Raw genomic sequence first — 16911 nt, forward strand, 5'->3', positions numbered from 1 at the left:
TAGCTCCATGGTGGTGGCTATTAATCACAGTGAATTAAATAGACGGGCACCTCACTTAAATACTTTTAGATCTAGACAATCAGAAAGATTCTAGCTCTGGTAGGCATAGACCTGAGTCACCACAGTGAAGAGCCATGGCCTTTCATCCAGTGTGTAGATATACGCCATTTCACAGGTTCTTGAATAGAGAAGAGGTTGGGTCTTCTTGAGAAAGCCCTGTGACACAGCCAAAAATGTATCCTATAACTCTCCTTCCTTTTTTTTCTCCCCCCTCAAAACCAGCAGCCATTTTCCAGAGTGAATGGGCACTAGGGAAAGGGAAATTTCTCTTTTAGGCGTTTCTATATACTGGCTACGAGTATGCCAATCCTTGTGGCCACCCAAGTAGCCACTGGAATCCATTGGTCAGAGTGGTAGCTTATGGAGGTCACGTGGTCAATCCAGTTTGGGCTCTAGCACACTGCACAATGATTTCAGGGAACTAACTATGGTTAGTTCCCTAGCTCCTGAATGCAGAGTTGGAACAGACATACTTGGCTACTGGAAGAATATGCATATTGGCTCCCTCATCTGTGGAGGGAAACATAATAGTAAGAAAGTCCAAATGGAAGTCCTGTAACTGCCCTTCCTTATCAAACAATAAACCAAAAGCAAATTACACCCCTAGGGGAGTCGCAGAGATTAGTGCAACATCGAAGACTTGAAAAATGCAGGGAGAGTAATTCCTATCACCGCCCCCCCTCCACCATTTAAGTTGCTCTTTAGCCTGCAAAGGAAGATGGCTCTCGTGTATTATTACAAACTTAATCAGGTGGTGACTCAATTGTAGCTACTGTTTTTAGAGGTGGTCTCTCTAATGCAGCATATCAATGTGTAGCTCCAGCTATTGCTGATCTACAAAGTGCTTTGTTCTCGGTACAACTTGACAGGCATCATCACAAACATACTGCTTTCATCTAGCGGGAGCTGCTGCACATCTTCAATGTCTTTCCTCAGGGCTAGGTAAAGTCTACTGCCCTCTGTCATAATCTAGTTTGTAGAGACCTTGATTCCCTTACCATCCCACAGAACACCATGCTGGTCCATTACAGTGATGACATTGTATTGATTTGACTTGGTGGGCCCGAAGTGTCAAGATGCCTTAGTAAGACTCATGAATACCAATGCATGGCAGATCATCTAGGAAAACTTAGATCCTGTCACTTTGATAAAGTTGCCAGGAGTCCAGGGGTCTGGGGCATATCAGAATATCCTCTGTAAAATAAAAGGCAAATTGTACCTTTAGCTGCTAAGAAAGAGGTAAAAACACTTGAAACTTTTTGTATTTTAGAGACAAGATATATCACATTTATATTGCTTTGCACAAGCCAGTTTTGAGTAGTTCCTAAAATAAGAAAAAACTCTGAAGCAGGCCCAGACTGCAGGGCAAGCTTCTCTGTCATGTGGGCCACATGACCCAGCAAGGCCCATATTGTTACATGTCTGTGACAGACTGTCATACAATATGAATCCTCTGTCAGATGTTGATAGTAGAATCCCAGTGCAAAACTCTAGGGTTTAGTTCAAAATTATGCCCTCTTCTTTCAATAAGTATTCTCCCTTTGAGAAATAGCTCCTGCTTTCTTCTAGGCTGTGGTTGAAACTAAATGCCTGACCATGGAACACCAACTGAGATATGTGCTTTGGACATGTGACCAATAGATGGTGCACCCACAGTCATAGTCAACAGGTTCAGGAATCAAGGGGTTGACATGGCTCTTTTCATTCTTACACTAGTAGACAACCACCCTGGAAACAATGTTTTGATTCCTATTTCTACACCTGTGTGTTTTACTGGTTATAAGAACTTATTTCCCAAGTGAGGAGTGTTTCCACCAGAGGACACCAAAATATTTCCACTGAATTGGAGGTTGAGACTGACACTTGAACATTTTGGGTTTTTCAAACCACTAAACCAACAAGCACAGAAGAGAGTTAACTGTACTGACTGAGGGATGGGTCCCAATTATTGAGTGGAAATGGGATTCTTGCTACCGAAAAGGTTAAGAAAGGACTGTGTTTGGAATCTAGAGATTCTTTGGGGGTACATTTTGGAATAGTTCATTTATGTTCTAGTAAAACTTAATAGTAGACTACATGTATTAGTTAGGGTTCTTCAGAGAAACAGAACCAATAGGATGTATACATGTATACACACACATCTTCATATATATAATATATACAAATATATAAAATATACTATTAATGTATGATAATATATAAGTGGACACATCTTTATATATAATGGCGAGACTTACTATAAGGAATTGGCTCATGGATTATGGAGGCTGAGGGAGCCCAAAGATCTTCAGTTGGTAAGCTGGAGATGCCGGAGAGCTAATGCGTGAAGACTGAGTCCAAAGGCTTGAGTACTAGGAAAGCCGATGACAGGTGTAAGGTCCAGTCGAAAAGTCCACAGACTCAAACCCAAGAAGAGTTGATGTTTTGGGCTGAGTCCAGGGCCAGAAAAAAACCCAATGTCCCAGCTCAAGTAGTAAGGCAGGAGAAGTTCCCTCTTATTCAGACATTTTGTTTTATTTAGGTCTTCAATTGTTTAAAAGAGGCCCACCCATATTAGGGAGGGAAATCTGCTTTCCTCAGTCTGCTGATTCAAATGTTAGTCTCATCCGGACACACATACACTCACAGATACACCCAGAATAATGTTTGATCAAATGTTTGGGTACCCTGTGGCCCAGTCTAGTTGACACATAAAATTAATTATCACAGTACAACAACCCACTAAGAACTGAGTGAAGTCCTTCAAAAATGAAGATTTGGACCACCTGCCAGGTATGGGACTACAGTCAGTTGACATGTTGGCAGAGGGAAAAGGAAATGTGGGCTTTGTAATGGAAAGAGGGAGTTATAAATAGCAACTATGGTATTGTGAGCAGTAACAGCAATGAGGACAGTAACAGCTATGCTTATTTTCTTCCTTTCTTGTTGTATTAGTTTCCAAGTGCTGCTGTAAGAAATTATCACAAACTCCGTGGATTAAAACAACAGAAATTTATTTTTTCACAGTTCTGGAGCCTAGAAATCCAAAATCAAGGTGTTGTCAGGACTGTGCCCTCTCTTTGAAGGCAGTAGGGAAGAATCTTTCCTTGCTTATTCCTGGCTGCTGGCAATCCTTGGCATTCTTGTCTTACAGGAGCATCACTTCAATCTCTGCCTCTGTTGTCACATGGCCTTCGTCCCCATGTCTGTGCGTCCAAATCTCCTTTTCCCTTCCCTTGTAAGGACACCAGTCATTGGATTCAGGGCCCACTCTATTCCAGTATGACCTTATCTTAACTTGATTACATCTACAAACACTCTTTTTTCAAATAAGGTCATATTCATAGGTAGCAGGGCTTATCATTTTGGAGGATATAATTCAATGTGCAACACATTTTTAAAAAAAGCTTATGTATTTTTCATTTTTATTTCTTTAACTTATCTTGGTTGCACCAGGTCTTAGTTGGGGCATGTGTGCTCCTTAGTTGCAGCATGCATGTGGGACCTAGTTCCCTGACCAGGGATCGAACCCAAGTCCTCTGCATTGGAGGGCGGATTCTTAACCACCGCACTACCAGGGAAGTCCTGTGCAACACTTTTTATGCATAAGACCAATTATTTTCCCCCTTCTCATTTCCCAGACTCTTTTTTTATTGAGGTATAAGTGACATACAACCTTTCAGGTATACAACTTAGTGATTTGATATTTGTATATATTGCAAAATGATCATCAAAATAAGTTAACATCTGTCACCACACATAATTACAGAATTTTTTTTTCTTGTGATGAGCGCTTTTGAGATCTAGTCTTCTTCTTTTTTTTTTTTTTTCGGTACACGGGCCTCTCACTGTTGTGGCCTCTCCCGTTGCAGAGCACAGGCTCCGGATGCACAGGCTCAGCGGCCATGGCTCACGGCCCAGCCGCTCTGCGGCCTGTGGTATCTTCCCGGACCGGGGCACGAACCTGTATCCCCTGCATCAGCAGGTGGACTCTCAACCACTGCGCCACCAGGGAAGCCCCTTGAGATCTATTCTTGTAGCAACTTTCAAATATACATTATGGTGTTACTAACTATAGTCATCATGCTGTACATTACATCCCGATGACTTATTTATTTTATAACTGGAAGTATGTACCTTTGACCTCCTTCACCCTATTCACCCACCCTCCAATCACTGCCTCTGGCAACCACCAATCTATTTTCTGTAATTATGAGCTTGTTGTTGTGGTGTGTCTACTTTGGAGAATACTAATTTAAACATCCAGGGATGCAGGAGATGATCTATTGGAGTGAAGGAAGAAAGTATGAAAACTTTCCTATTTCTTTGGTATCTTATCCTCTTGTAATTTCTATTTTTGAGTATATTATATAACATGTAACATGCTAATACATATATAAGTTATACATTAATAAGTACACATATTGGAAGTACGTGTTCAAAAATTTTGTACTGAAAGGATGTATGATCAAAAATATTTAGACACCATTGGCAAACTGAATTAATTTAAGGGCCTTGAAATAGTCTTAGCAACATGATAGTGTTATAAATTCACAATGTGTTTAATAAGGGGATGGATGGATAAGAGACTGTTTAATATACATAAATTCATCCAGTATTATATGGGTTATAGTTTTTGCTTTTTTCTTAACTTCTTCTGAAATCCTGGACAAGTTACTTAATCAGTGCTGGCCTCATTTTCTTCTTATCAAATATGTGGATTAGGTTAATTTGATTAATTGTGCTCAGTGGTACTCCAGAGGTTTTGATGAGTTTCTGCAGAGCCCCTGCAAAGGCAGGAGGACGGGAAGACTACAGGCAGGTACCAGCCTTGCTATATTGCTGGACCGCCGGGGAATTCCTGAATTGCTTCATCTAGAGCGCCTAGCTCCTGTTACAGGTCAGGGTAAGAACAGAGGATTTGTCAAGCGGCGGGGAAGGGATGGGGGAAGAAAAGAAAAGAAAACCACTGGGCTAGATCACCTCTTGAGATCCTTTTCCATTTTAAGGACAAATAAAATTCTAAGTTATTATAACAAATCTCTGGTATTGAGAATAAAAGCCTGTCTAAATATGAGATGATGTCTTCATAAGTATAAAACTCCTGGGTGAGATAAACACAATCAAACATATGGAAAGCCATTATCAATAAACTGGGTTTGAGGTAAAATGCAAGGTTGCACTATTGTCTTATCATCTCAGTTGGCCTTTTCTCGAGTTAGCTTACTTTACAAAGTCAACCACAGTATAACTTGTGCAGTGGCTATATTTTTTTCTAAAAATCTTTTATCAAGTTATTAATGCATGTGATCAATTTAACAGGTGAACAAGAAAAGAAGGAAACCAGAAAAGAACCCAGAGAGAAAAGAAAGAGTTGGCAGAGAAAGAATAGCACATTTAACACTTCCAGGGTGAAAATGCTTTGAAATAGAGTACATATTTGACTGCTTATTTTGAACAAATATTTGAACTGCTTAGTTTCTAAAATAAGCTCTGTTTGGCCTTTGGGATTCCATACTGGTATTTTCCTGTTTCACTGACATGAAAAATTAAGAACATTTATTTCACTACATAATCATTCACTGGTTACTCTTTTTTTTTTTTCCATTGGTTACTCTTTAACACACCCTTTCTTTCCACTTGATTATTCGATACTGCTGGAGTATTCCTTGCTCCCTTGACTCAGGAAAAGCAACAGTATGCTAACGATGCATCCGTGTGGGCGGTGAACAAATGATTTTAAATCCTACACACCATAATGTCATTTAAGTAATACCAGCCAGAAACCACTCTGTGATTGGGGGCCGAATTATGTAATGGATGGGCAAGATGTTGTTAAATGGGCAATATGCTTGTAAAATCTCTCCCAGGAGCTTGTGCTGTTTGGAGTCTACTTACCACCCTGACTCCGCATAAAGGCAAGACACACATCATTCAGTAACATTCTGCTCAGTTTAAAAACACATCACTAATTACCCACTGTGGTCTGAAATACTTTCAATTTACATATACAGAAATACAGGTTGCCCTTAATCTGTGTCATAATCTGTCCTGTTCCCCACCCCGTTAAAAAAGAAAACTACATAAACACACTACTATATATAAAATAGGTAACTAATAAGGACCAACTGTTATAGTACAGGAAGCTCTACTCAATACTCTGTAATGGACTATATGGGAAAAGAATCTAAATAAGAGTAGATATATGTATATGTATAATAGATTCACTTTGCTGTACACCTGAAATTAACACAACATTGTAAATCAACTATACTCCAATAAAAATTAAAAGCAAAAAGACTAAAACGTTATGTAATCCCAAATTCACAATTAGTACATCCAGATACTCTACAACTTGTTTAAAGACTGACCTCACCAGAGATACCCGCTTTCAGCAGCCCAGACCACATCCGGATCCTCACTGCCTCCAGTCCCACCTAAAAATCGGCCAGACGCACTTCCTTGCCCCGCCCCTTCCCTCACAGCCAATGGGACGCGCGGCACAACCGATCTGCAACAACTCCAGGGAACCGCCCCTCCATCGTTTCAGACTGGGGCTGGGCGTCTGCCCCTTAGCTTTTCCAACACTTGCGCATGCGTACCCTCACAGGGCCTTGGCAAGGCGCTTAGGGAACGATTTTCTCTGCTTTCTTCAGTCGCGCGACTCTCCAAAACCCTTCCACCGTACTGTTACTGAGGAGCCCTGTCCTAATCCCTCAGACAACGTGCTGCTGCGGCCTTCGGTGCGCCAGTACCCGGATGTGGCGCCGCTCTCGCCCGGCGGAGACACTGTTGCTGGGCGGAGCGCGGCGGCGTGCGCGGGGGCAGAGAGAAGGGGGCCCCTGGGCCCGGGCGCTCGCCGGGCGCCGGCAGGTACCATCACTGCCCACGGGGGAGGAGGCGGCGCCGGCGCTCGGGCGTCCACCCCGGAGCGAGGGCCCAGGGGAGAAAATAGGCCGGCAGTTAAGCTTGCTGCCCGCCGCCCGCGCCGTCTCCCCGGGGTTAACCTCCCCCGGCCCCCTGTGCTCCCCGCGCTCCCGGTCGGGGGAGAGCGTGGTCTCCTGGCGGCCGTCGCTGTAGCCCGGCCGGGGAGCCCGGAGGAAGCGGGGGAGTCCCCGCCCACGGCCCCATCCTCTCTGCCCGCCCGCCGCCGCCGCCGCCTCTGAGCTGCTGCAGTCCGGCCTTCAGTCCGAGCGGGGGGCGCGGCGGCGACGGCTGGGGAGCGGCTTTGGGCTCGGAGGGGACCGCGCCGCCGCCCCCGTGAGTTATTCTCACGTCCCCCGGGGCTCGCTGCCGCCCCCGCCGGCGCCGAGAGTCCGGCCCGGGCCCAACTCCCTCACGGGTCCCCCGGCGGCGGCGGCGGCGGCGGCGGCGGCGGCGGCGGAGCCCACCGCTCGGGCCCCGATGAGTAACTCCAGGAATAACCGGGTGATGGTGGAAGGGGTCGGGGCCCGAGTCGTGCGCGGCCCGGACTGGAAGTGGGGGAAGCAGGATGGTGGCGAGGGCCATGTGGGCACGGTCCGGAGCTTCGAAAGTCCCGAGGAGGTGGTGGTGGTGTGGGACAACGGCACCGCCGCCAACTACCGCTGCTCCGGGGCCTACGACCTGCGTATCCTGGACAGCGCGCCCACGGGTAAGCGGCGGCCACCTGGCCCGGGGCCTGCGCGCGTGGGGGCAGGGGCGAGGCGGGGTGCGGGGGCGTCGGGAGGCCTGGGAGAAGCCCTTGGTGGAACGCCTACCGTGCAGCGCCTGGCTGGAGGGAGCGGGGAAGGAGTCAAAGGGAATTTTAGGTTCAATACCTGGTAAACAAAAACTTACAAAAAAGACCCCTCTTCTCTTCCCTCCGTCCCATCCCCAAGGGGAATGATGGCTGCACCATCATGGGGATGCTTTCAAGCCTGGAAGGCACAAAGCACCGGGAAGACCGCAGACACTTCCCCTCCTCTTTCTCCTCTAGGGAAGGGGTCTAGAGAGGCCTGTCTAATAAGCCATTGAAATTAATCAGCCACCGAGTGATGAGTGTCTGAAGGGAGGCTTGCCTTGCCATATGGTGTTTAGTTGACCGGTTACAATTGCCGAGGGGCCGTTGGTACCTCGGATTTGTTGCGATAGCCTTTTTTCCTCCTCATCTAACACATAGAAAGACTTGGAGTTCAGTAGCTGAATGCTGCTACTTAGTACCCTGTGGAATGATTTTTCATTTTGTTTCGTTGTGTATCTTTATACCAATAGAGGGAAAAACAGCCTAAGCTGTTGAACCCTTTCTTTGTGTTAAATACTCTTTTCAAGTGGAAGATAGGTATAGGGGACACCTGATATCTTTTAACGTCTCAGTTCATTTGTAAGGTTATATCAGAGACTTATCCATTAACACAGCAATGAGTCAGTGTCCTTCTTGATTCACCAAATTTCAGGGCACTGTTTGTTATTGACTCTAGGATTTTTATATAATATAAACTGAAAGCTTGCTCTCAAAATAATTTAATCGAGTTCATTTTCACATAGATTTATCCTTGGTACTCTGTTCAGTAGGAAATAGTTTCAAATTTAAAATTTGATAATTTTCAGAATGCTTAAATAAACTATTTTTAAAGCTTTATGATTGAGTTTGGCAAAACCTAACAAATCCTGAAATAGGTACATAGTTACTGTTAGCACCAATAAAAAGGAAATTAACACAAGGCAGTTCAGGTTTTGAATAGATAATTCATAAAATTGTGTTTCTTTGCTGGCTTTTTAAACATTGCAGAGGATTTATGTGCAGGACCAGTTTCTTGTGTGTTCTTACAGAATACTCATGGCAAGCATATGTATTAACGTATTGTAAATCTGCAACCCTTTTAAGGCCCAGTGGTAATACACTATATTCTTTTCTGTACTTTTGCTTCTTAACTTAATAGTACCTATTAGTGATTGTTCCATGTTAGCACATAGATGTCTGCCTTATTCTTTCATAGCTGCATAATATTACAGTGATTGGATGCAGTAATTTATTTAACCAGTGCTTTGTTGATGGGCATTTGTATTCTTTCAGGTTTTCTTATTTACGGTGATGCATTGAATGACTCTTTGTACATATATCCTGTGCATGTGTACTGAGTACTTTGGAAGTGGAACTGCTGCATCAAAAAGTGCACATATTTAATATTTTGAGAGATGTTGACTAAATGCCTTGGGAAGACATTTTCCCTATTTACCCTCCTACAACACTGTATGGGGCATATTCCTGTTTCTGCACACTCTTAAAATTTTATCCTGCTAGCTCAAGCTAAAGTTTGAGCTCAATAATTTGGAGACATCTTGGGATCAGTAATTGTAGGTTTATGGGGAATTTTAAATATCTTTCCAGGGTAAAAGTAAAGTGTAACAAATCCTGTACTACAGCAATTTCTGAAGGGATATTCATGTTGTCTGTATGTTTTCTAGTATGGAGTATATCTGTCGTGTAAATAGTTTCGTTATCTTATGTAAAAACAGGTATTTTTCAGAGGTTTAAAAATCTTAGTTTACAGGATAATTTTACACATTAATTTGTTGGTATGTATCAATTCATCTTGTTCCTCTGATTCTGTTAGCAAACATTTTAAAAACACTTCTGGAGAAAATTAATGTTAAGCAAATAAAGCAAGAAAGTAAAGTTTCTTTAAAAAGAAAATGTATGGTATGTTAAAATGTAGAACAGTACTATTTGTTGTTTAGGACAGGGTTTCTCAGTTTTGGTAATATTGCTGTTTTGGACTGATTAGATAATTCTTTGCTGGAGGGGGCTGTCCTGTGCACTGTGGCCAGCATCCCTGGCCTCTACCCATTGGTTGCAGTTATGATAACCCAACATTTTTCAGACATTGCCAGGTATGATTGCTGCGGGTTGGTACTCACTGGTTTGGGAATATGTACATATGTGGTAAAAGTGTACCAAAAAATAATAATAAATGCCAAGTTCAAGGGAGTGGCTCTCTTTAAACTGAAGGAAGTGGAGTGTAGTAATTTTTTGGGTAAGTTTTATGTCTTAAACTGGGTGGCGGTACATAGGTGTGTGTTATATTTTTATGCCTTTTGTGTTCTTAAATTTCATAGTTAGTTTTTAAAAGTCTTGTAATATTTACCAGGACAACTGAGATTGTCTTTGCTTATTCATTCTTTGTTCCTTACTTGTTACCCACATTATATGAACAGAAAATTTATTGCAGTCTGTTTGGGAATTAAGAAATGGGTAGCTTTTAAAATAAAATTCTGTGAAACTTTCCTGAGAATTAAGGATTCTGGAATGGTTGAGTCATTTTGAATCTTTCTGATATTTCTTTACTGTGTGTTGGAGATTTGGTCTGAGGGTTGTATGTGGGGTCTGTAACATTTTGGCACAGAAGCTTTGTTTTTTTTTTCTTTCAGGTGACACATGATAAATTTGAATTTATGGTCTAAGATAGTAAAACCTTGAGAAGAGGAGCATTTAGTATATATTTGAATGATATAACTTCTATTTTGTATCCAGATATATTTGGTTAATTTGTCGTGAGCAAGAAGATCGTGAAAATATATATGTTATTGGTGAATTAAGTTTGGAGTTAATTTTGTGAAGTCTGTAATCAAGTAGGTATAGTTGACCTTTTATCATTTAGGTACTGATTTTATAGGATTTGGGGAGAAATGTGTTTTTACTTAATGCTTGTTTTTTGGTCACTTGACTACAGTGTTGTATTGTTACCAGAGAAAGAGTGGAGAAAATAAATGTGGGTTTCCTATTAAAGTTCTTTCTACTCTCCTGGGTATGGATAACGAAAGTTAGGAGTATAGATGATTAGGTTTATTTAAAACTAGTTTCTGGTATTTTTGGTCCAGGCTGTTTGGGGGGCAGTTCTTTGTAGTTTTCTTCCACCCCTAGCAAAGAGTGCTTCTTAGGTCATTTGTGGACCAGCTCCTTAGACGTCATTATTCAATTGAAGGTCTAGAAGTGCTGACCCTGGATAAAAAGTGAAATGGCTTAATAACCCTCAGCGTTGCCTTTCTGAGGCCTCCTCTTTCTCTTCTGATCTGTTTCTAGAACTACAGGAGAAAAGAGTGTTATCAGGGGACAGAGTCTTAGGAAAAAACAGGGCTTGTGTGAACAATGTTTGGGGAATAGGATGCCAGACCTGGAAAGGATGAGATTTTGTGAGAGGTTTTTTACTAATGGCATCTGTAAGGAAAACTTGATTTTCCTATAGATCCTATCTATTTTAAATACTATGTAAAATGTCTTCTTTTTTATCTTCATCTGCTAAAACAATGTTTTAAGTGATGAAAGTCCATCTAGTTTTAATACTCCTTGTAAATTGCAGCAACTGAGGACCTCAAGAAATCAACTTGGAGATCTCAAGAAATAGCTATCCCTCTGTCAGTACTTCTCAAACGGACAGTAAGCATGCAGATTAACTGGGAACCTTTAAAAATGGACATTCTCATTCAGTAGGTATGGGATTCAGCAAGAGTAGTTTAAAAGTGCCCAGGTGATGCAGATGATGCTGGCTCATGGACACACTTTGAATAGCAGGATGCTAAGTGACTGCTTGTCTTTTGAGATGTCCAGGCTCTTTGTTGTTTCCTTTTCCCTTCAGCTGATTCCAAGCCTTCATTGTTTGTCAGTAATATATGTCTTCAGTTTTGGAGACTGACATTATTGGGCAGGAAGAAGGGGAGGAAATAAAGGAACATGAAACAGCTTTCTTTTTTAAAAAAAAAAAACAAAAAACACTACTCTTTTTTAAAAATTTATTTATTTTATTTTATTTATTTTTGGCTGTGTTGGGTCCTAGTTGCTGCGTGCAGGTTTTCTCTAGTTTCCGCGAGAGGGGGCTACTCTTCGTTGTGGTGCACGGGCTTATTGCGGTGGCTTCTCTTGTTGCGGAGCACAGGCTCTAGGTGCGTGGGCTTCAGTAGTTGTGGCACCCAGGCTTGCAGGCTCTAGAGCGCAGGCTCAGTCGTTGGGATGCACAGGCTTAGTTGCTCCACGGCATGTGGGATCTTCCCGGACCAGGGCTCAAACCCGAGTCCCCCTGCATTGGTAGGCGGATTCTTAACCACTGTGCCACCAGGGAAGTCCCGAAACAGCTTTCTAATATATGTATTTGTTTGCAAATATAATGCTGTCTTAATATATATTCTCGTTCTAAACTTTACAGCCTTATCTCTCTGGATTAGGTATTGCTTTTGGATGTATTTCCCGGTAGCTGCCCACCAGGTTCTCTCTTCCACCTTCCTTAATTGCTAGGCAGTGTGATCACAGTGCACTCTGTGCTTCTGTCTACTGCCACAGGTATGCTGTGTTGTAACTGTCTTTTGCATGAATTTATTAGTTTGAGAGGAAGGAGTGTGTGTGTGTTCCTTGTATCTCCGTTTTCTAGCAAAGCCATAGCTCTGGATGAATATTTTCTGAATAAAATGCTCTTTTCAAAGAACTTTGGACTCATTTGATCTGCGGTTAGATAGATATTAGCCTAACACAGATAAAAGGGAAGGCTTGGAGAGATGAAGAGACTTGTCCAGTCACAAAGCTGGTGAATGGCAGATGTAGGGATGAAAACCCAGTTCATTGCTTTTCCTCATCATTCTCTCTTCCATTTATAGTATAGTAGTTCAGAAATGATCACCATTTGTATTACTTTTCCTGAGGGAAAATTGATTAGGAAATTTAAATAATTTATTCTAGTCTGTGATATGGTTATTTGATTAACTTAATGTAACATTGTTGGAGATTAATGGTTTTTCTGTGTGTATCCAACATGACAGGTAGTTTATTACATGTAATTATCTTTAGCCTCCTTTAAGAAAACATATCAGTCCTGTGAAAGAGTTTTTGCAAAGTAATTGCTCTCAAAGCAAGTAATTGAGCTGCACATGAGGCTGTCAGATTCTCCAGCTCAGCTGGTTAGCCTTTACTATATGGTATTGTTTTTTTACTTTATTGGGGTTCTTCATCTTTTATGTTTTCTTTGTTCCAAACAGTGGCCCAAAGTCCCAGTCATCCTGCACTCTTGAAGCCAAGCTCTGCTCTTGGCAGAAGATGTGACATGGTCATATCTCTAAACTATCAGATCTTACTGAAACTCACCTTGTTCATAAAGCTTCTTTTGTTTTATGAGAAAAATTGGCTTATTAATATTTATGTTTGTATGTGTGTGCTCAGGGGCAACATAGATACTTACATTACCTGGTGTGGGAGAAAATTTTCATTTAGAAGTTAGAAGCCAGCTAGCTAGCTTTTTCGTTTAGCAATGAAATAAATGGATTATATCAATTTAAATATAAATTTCCCTCTACCTTTCAAAATTTGATTTAATGTTAATAGTAAAGAGCTAATATCTATTCATACAGCTAAATCACAGCTAACCTGGGAAATACAAATTAAAAAAAGAGACTTCACCCCATTTAGATTGATTAAAAGTCTAAAAATAGTATGCATTGATAAAGAATATGGGGAAATCAGAACTCTCAAGTTACTGGTGGGATTGTAAATTAGTACAACTACTTTGAGAAGCAGTTTGGCAACATCTTGTAAATAAAAAAAAAAAATTCATGTATCCTGCAACTGAGAAAATTTACTTCTAAATGTTATGTCACGAGATTCTCAAGCACACATCCATAAAGAGATATGTATAAAGAAATTCACTGCAGTCTTGTTTATAAAAGCAGTAATTTGAAGTGACTGAAAATTTATATGTAGAGTATATTATGTTGCATGAGTCTTATACAATAAAATATTATCAGTTAAAATGAAAGAATTAGCCTATATTTATCAGATATATGGTGAGTGAAAAAGTAGATTTCAAGGAGATACTGGAGATAATACTGTGTTTTTTATGTAAGTTTGAAAAAAGACTAAAAGTTCTTTTTATGGAAAAATATATGTAGAAAAAGGATAAAGACTTAGACTGAAAGGATCTAACCTCAGGGTGGTATTTTGGTATTTTTCTTTTCATCTCATCGAATTATTATTTTTCTTTTTAATGAGAGCAATGTGATTTTTCTTCATTGTTTTTGGAAATCTTGGTTTAGTATGTTAGTAAATCAAGTCTAAATTGAGTTTGTTTCCATTCTTGATTTTGTTGGACGCATTAGCTCTCAGGAGACCTCACGAAGATAGACGATAGATCCAAAGGGAAGAAGTGCATTTCTGATGTGTCCTTGCTGGTTATGAAGCTGTTGTCTCTTGCCTTCAGTTCACCCTCTGCGCTCCTGCCCCTGAGGCTGGGCTGGGGGTGGGGAGGGATATACTCTTTCTTGTTTTGCTTGCTCTTCCTTCAGGTATCATTTCACTGAGCAGGATTTCAGTGTCAGTATTTGATTCCAGTTTGCTTATTTCCAACACCATCAGAAGTAGCCTGATGTGCATCCCCCGCCCCGTGACGCTAGCACCTGCCAGTTGCAACCCCTCTTTAAAAGTCTGGATCCCAGCCCTATGAGACCCCTCCTTTAAGCCTCTTCCTTTTTTTTTAATACGCCATGATTTATTTCTTTTTTAAAATTTATTTACTTATTTTTATTTTTGGCTGCATTGGGTCTTTGTTGCTGCGCACGGGCTTTCTCTAGTTGTGGCGAGCGGGGGCTACTCTTTGTTGCGGTGTGCCTGCTTCTTATTGCAGTGGCTTTTCTTGTTGTGGAGCACAGGCTGTAGGCGCGTGGGCTTCAGTAGTTGCGGCTCGCGGGCTGTAGAGCACAGGCTCAGTAGTTGTGGCACATGGGCTTAGTTGCTCTGGGCATGTTGGATCTTCCCAGACCAGGGCTCAAACCCATGTCCCCTGCCTTAGCAGGCAGATTCTTAACCACTGCACCATGTAAGTCCCCGCCTCTTACATTTTAATAATACTATTTTTCATTGTTTCCCCATTTTTAGAAGTGGTGTGGTTTCCTGTCTCCTGACTGGACCCTGATTAATACAATGTGTTTACCAAATCTCAATCTTATTTTTCTATCCCATTTACCAGTTAAGTAAACATTTTTATTGAAATTTAGCTAGTAATTTTCCATCTTTTCTGATGCTGATCATTTCTAACAAACGAATTGGACAGTGTTTCACTTTTACATTGTGAATAAATAAATTCAAAATCCACTGAATTTAAAATGAAATAAAAGTGATTTTCCTTTATGGATGCAGATATTAGAGTTTATTGGTGATACACATTGTTTCAGCATTAAAGACCATATAATGATGGAAGAATCTCCAAATGTCAGTTTTCACGGTGCTTACTCTAGTTTCTTTTGGACTGCGTTTATTTTTTTATTTATTGTCAGACATCACCTTTACCTGGAAGGGATAGATTAAATGGTGTAATTTAAAAATATATGTATCTTCTAGGGAGCACACCGTTAACAACCACTTTTCATTCCAGAAAAGGTGTGCAATTTGGGAATACTTATTTTATTTAAAAAAAATGGAACTATTCTTAATTTTGACCCTCAAGCACTTTGTTGCAAGATAATCAACATGTTGTTTTGTATCATTAGGAGGGGCTCCACAAGACTGCTTAACTAGGCACAAAATAGGTGCAGCCCGTCTTAATGTGCAAGAAGTGAGCAACAGTGTTAGACCCTCAGGCTGTCAAACTCCCACTCACCTTTAGTACACCTTGTATTCCGTGTGTGATTTTTTTTTCTTTTTTTTGTGGAGACCCACTGAGGGTGCTAGTATCAGCTGAATAATGTACAATTAATAACCTAATTTCATTCATAGATTTTTAGCAAAATAGTAAATATAGGGAATTCCCTGGCAGTCCAGTGGTTGAGACTCCGAACTTTCACTGCTGAGGGCCTGGGTTCAATCCCTGGTCAGGACCTAAGATCCCACAAGCTGTGTGGTGTGGCCAAAAAAAAAAAAAAAGAAGAAAAGAAAAAAGAAAAATAGTAAATATAAAAGTATTAATGGAGGTCCACAACCCTTTATTCAGAATGCTTGGGACTGAATTTATAAACTTTTGTTAATGCCCACTTCCAGGTCCACAGCAGCACCCTGTCATCAGATACACCAATATTTCTGCAGGAAGCATATGAATGGTTATACTAAGGGGGTAAATAAAGACTACACAGCCTCTTGTTTGTTCAGATCAGGATTTACCACTAAATGAGTTTCCTGCTCATTTACAAAAAACTTAAGAGTTTTGGGATTTTGGACAGATAAGAGATTGTGGGCTTATCTCTTTAATTTCAGAGGATCATCTTTTATATTTCCTGGGTCATGTACTTCACTTTGAAAACCATTGCACTGTCACCAAGCAGGAGCTTATGCATTTTAAGTATCTGTAGGGAAATGGCTTTTTTAGAACACTCCTCATTCTCCTAAGCCCGTTTCTTTACTCATATACTTTCGTATGTCCCCATACCAATTTAGCTTGCCTTTTTTTATCATCATGTTTGCATTACAGCGATTAAACCACCTCCTCAGATGGAACTAGGAACACAGGAACAATTTTGATCTTTGCCCATAGATTAGCTCTATGTAAATAAGTTCTTGTGAAATAGTCTGGTACCTAAGTTATCTTTAAAACTTTGTTTCTGAGGGAAAATGGTTCTGAATTCTAAACAGCGGGCTTTTAAATGAACTTGTAGGACACAACTAAGATAAGGTGGGGTTTAAATTAATGGAGGAGATAATGGAATGCAGCAGGTAGTCCAGACATTCATTTCTGGCTTTGGATTGCCTTTGGGAGCATATTTACTTTTGTAGATGCTTGCTGTGGTTAGGGTTAGTTTATATTCTCTAAGCACACTCATGATAAGAGTATATAGCTTTCTCCTGGGATGGATTTATCTTCTTGATGATAATTTTGTTCTGAAAAAATCAAGAAATGGGGTAGAAACGTTTTGATGTTAAAAATCATTATTTGAATTTTGGGAGTTTTG

General features: G+C 40.9%; 1 protein-coding gene across 1 annotated transcript in view; it reads left to right on the forward strand.

Moving 5' to 3' along the window:
- Positions 1–7374: 7374 nt before the first annotated feature.
- MIB1 (MIB E3 ubiquitin protein ligase 1) overlaps positions 7375–16911 on the forward strand; it is a 119237-nt gene continuing 109700 nt past the window's right edge. Inside the window, exon 1 of the mRNA XM_082667446.1 lies at positions 7375–7672. Coding sequence (XP_082523572.1) covers positions 7444–7672 — 229 coding nt within the window. The 5' untranslated portion in view covers positions 7375–7443. The remainder of the gene's footprint in view (positions 7673–16911) is intronic.

This window comes from Grampus griseus (assembly GCF_964374135.1).
Source record: "Grampus griseus genome assembly, chromosome: 12".
In the NCBI taxonomy this organism is placed as follows: domain Eukaryota; kingdom Metazoa; phylum Chordata; class Mammalia; order Artiodactyla; family Delphinidae; genus Grampus; species Grampus griseus.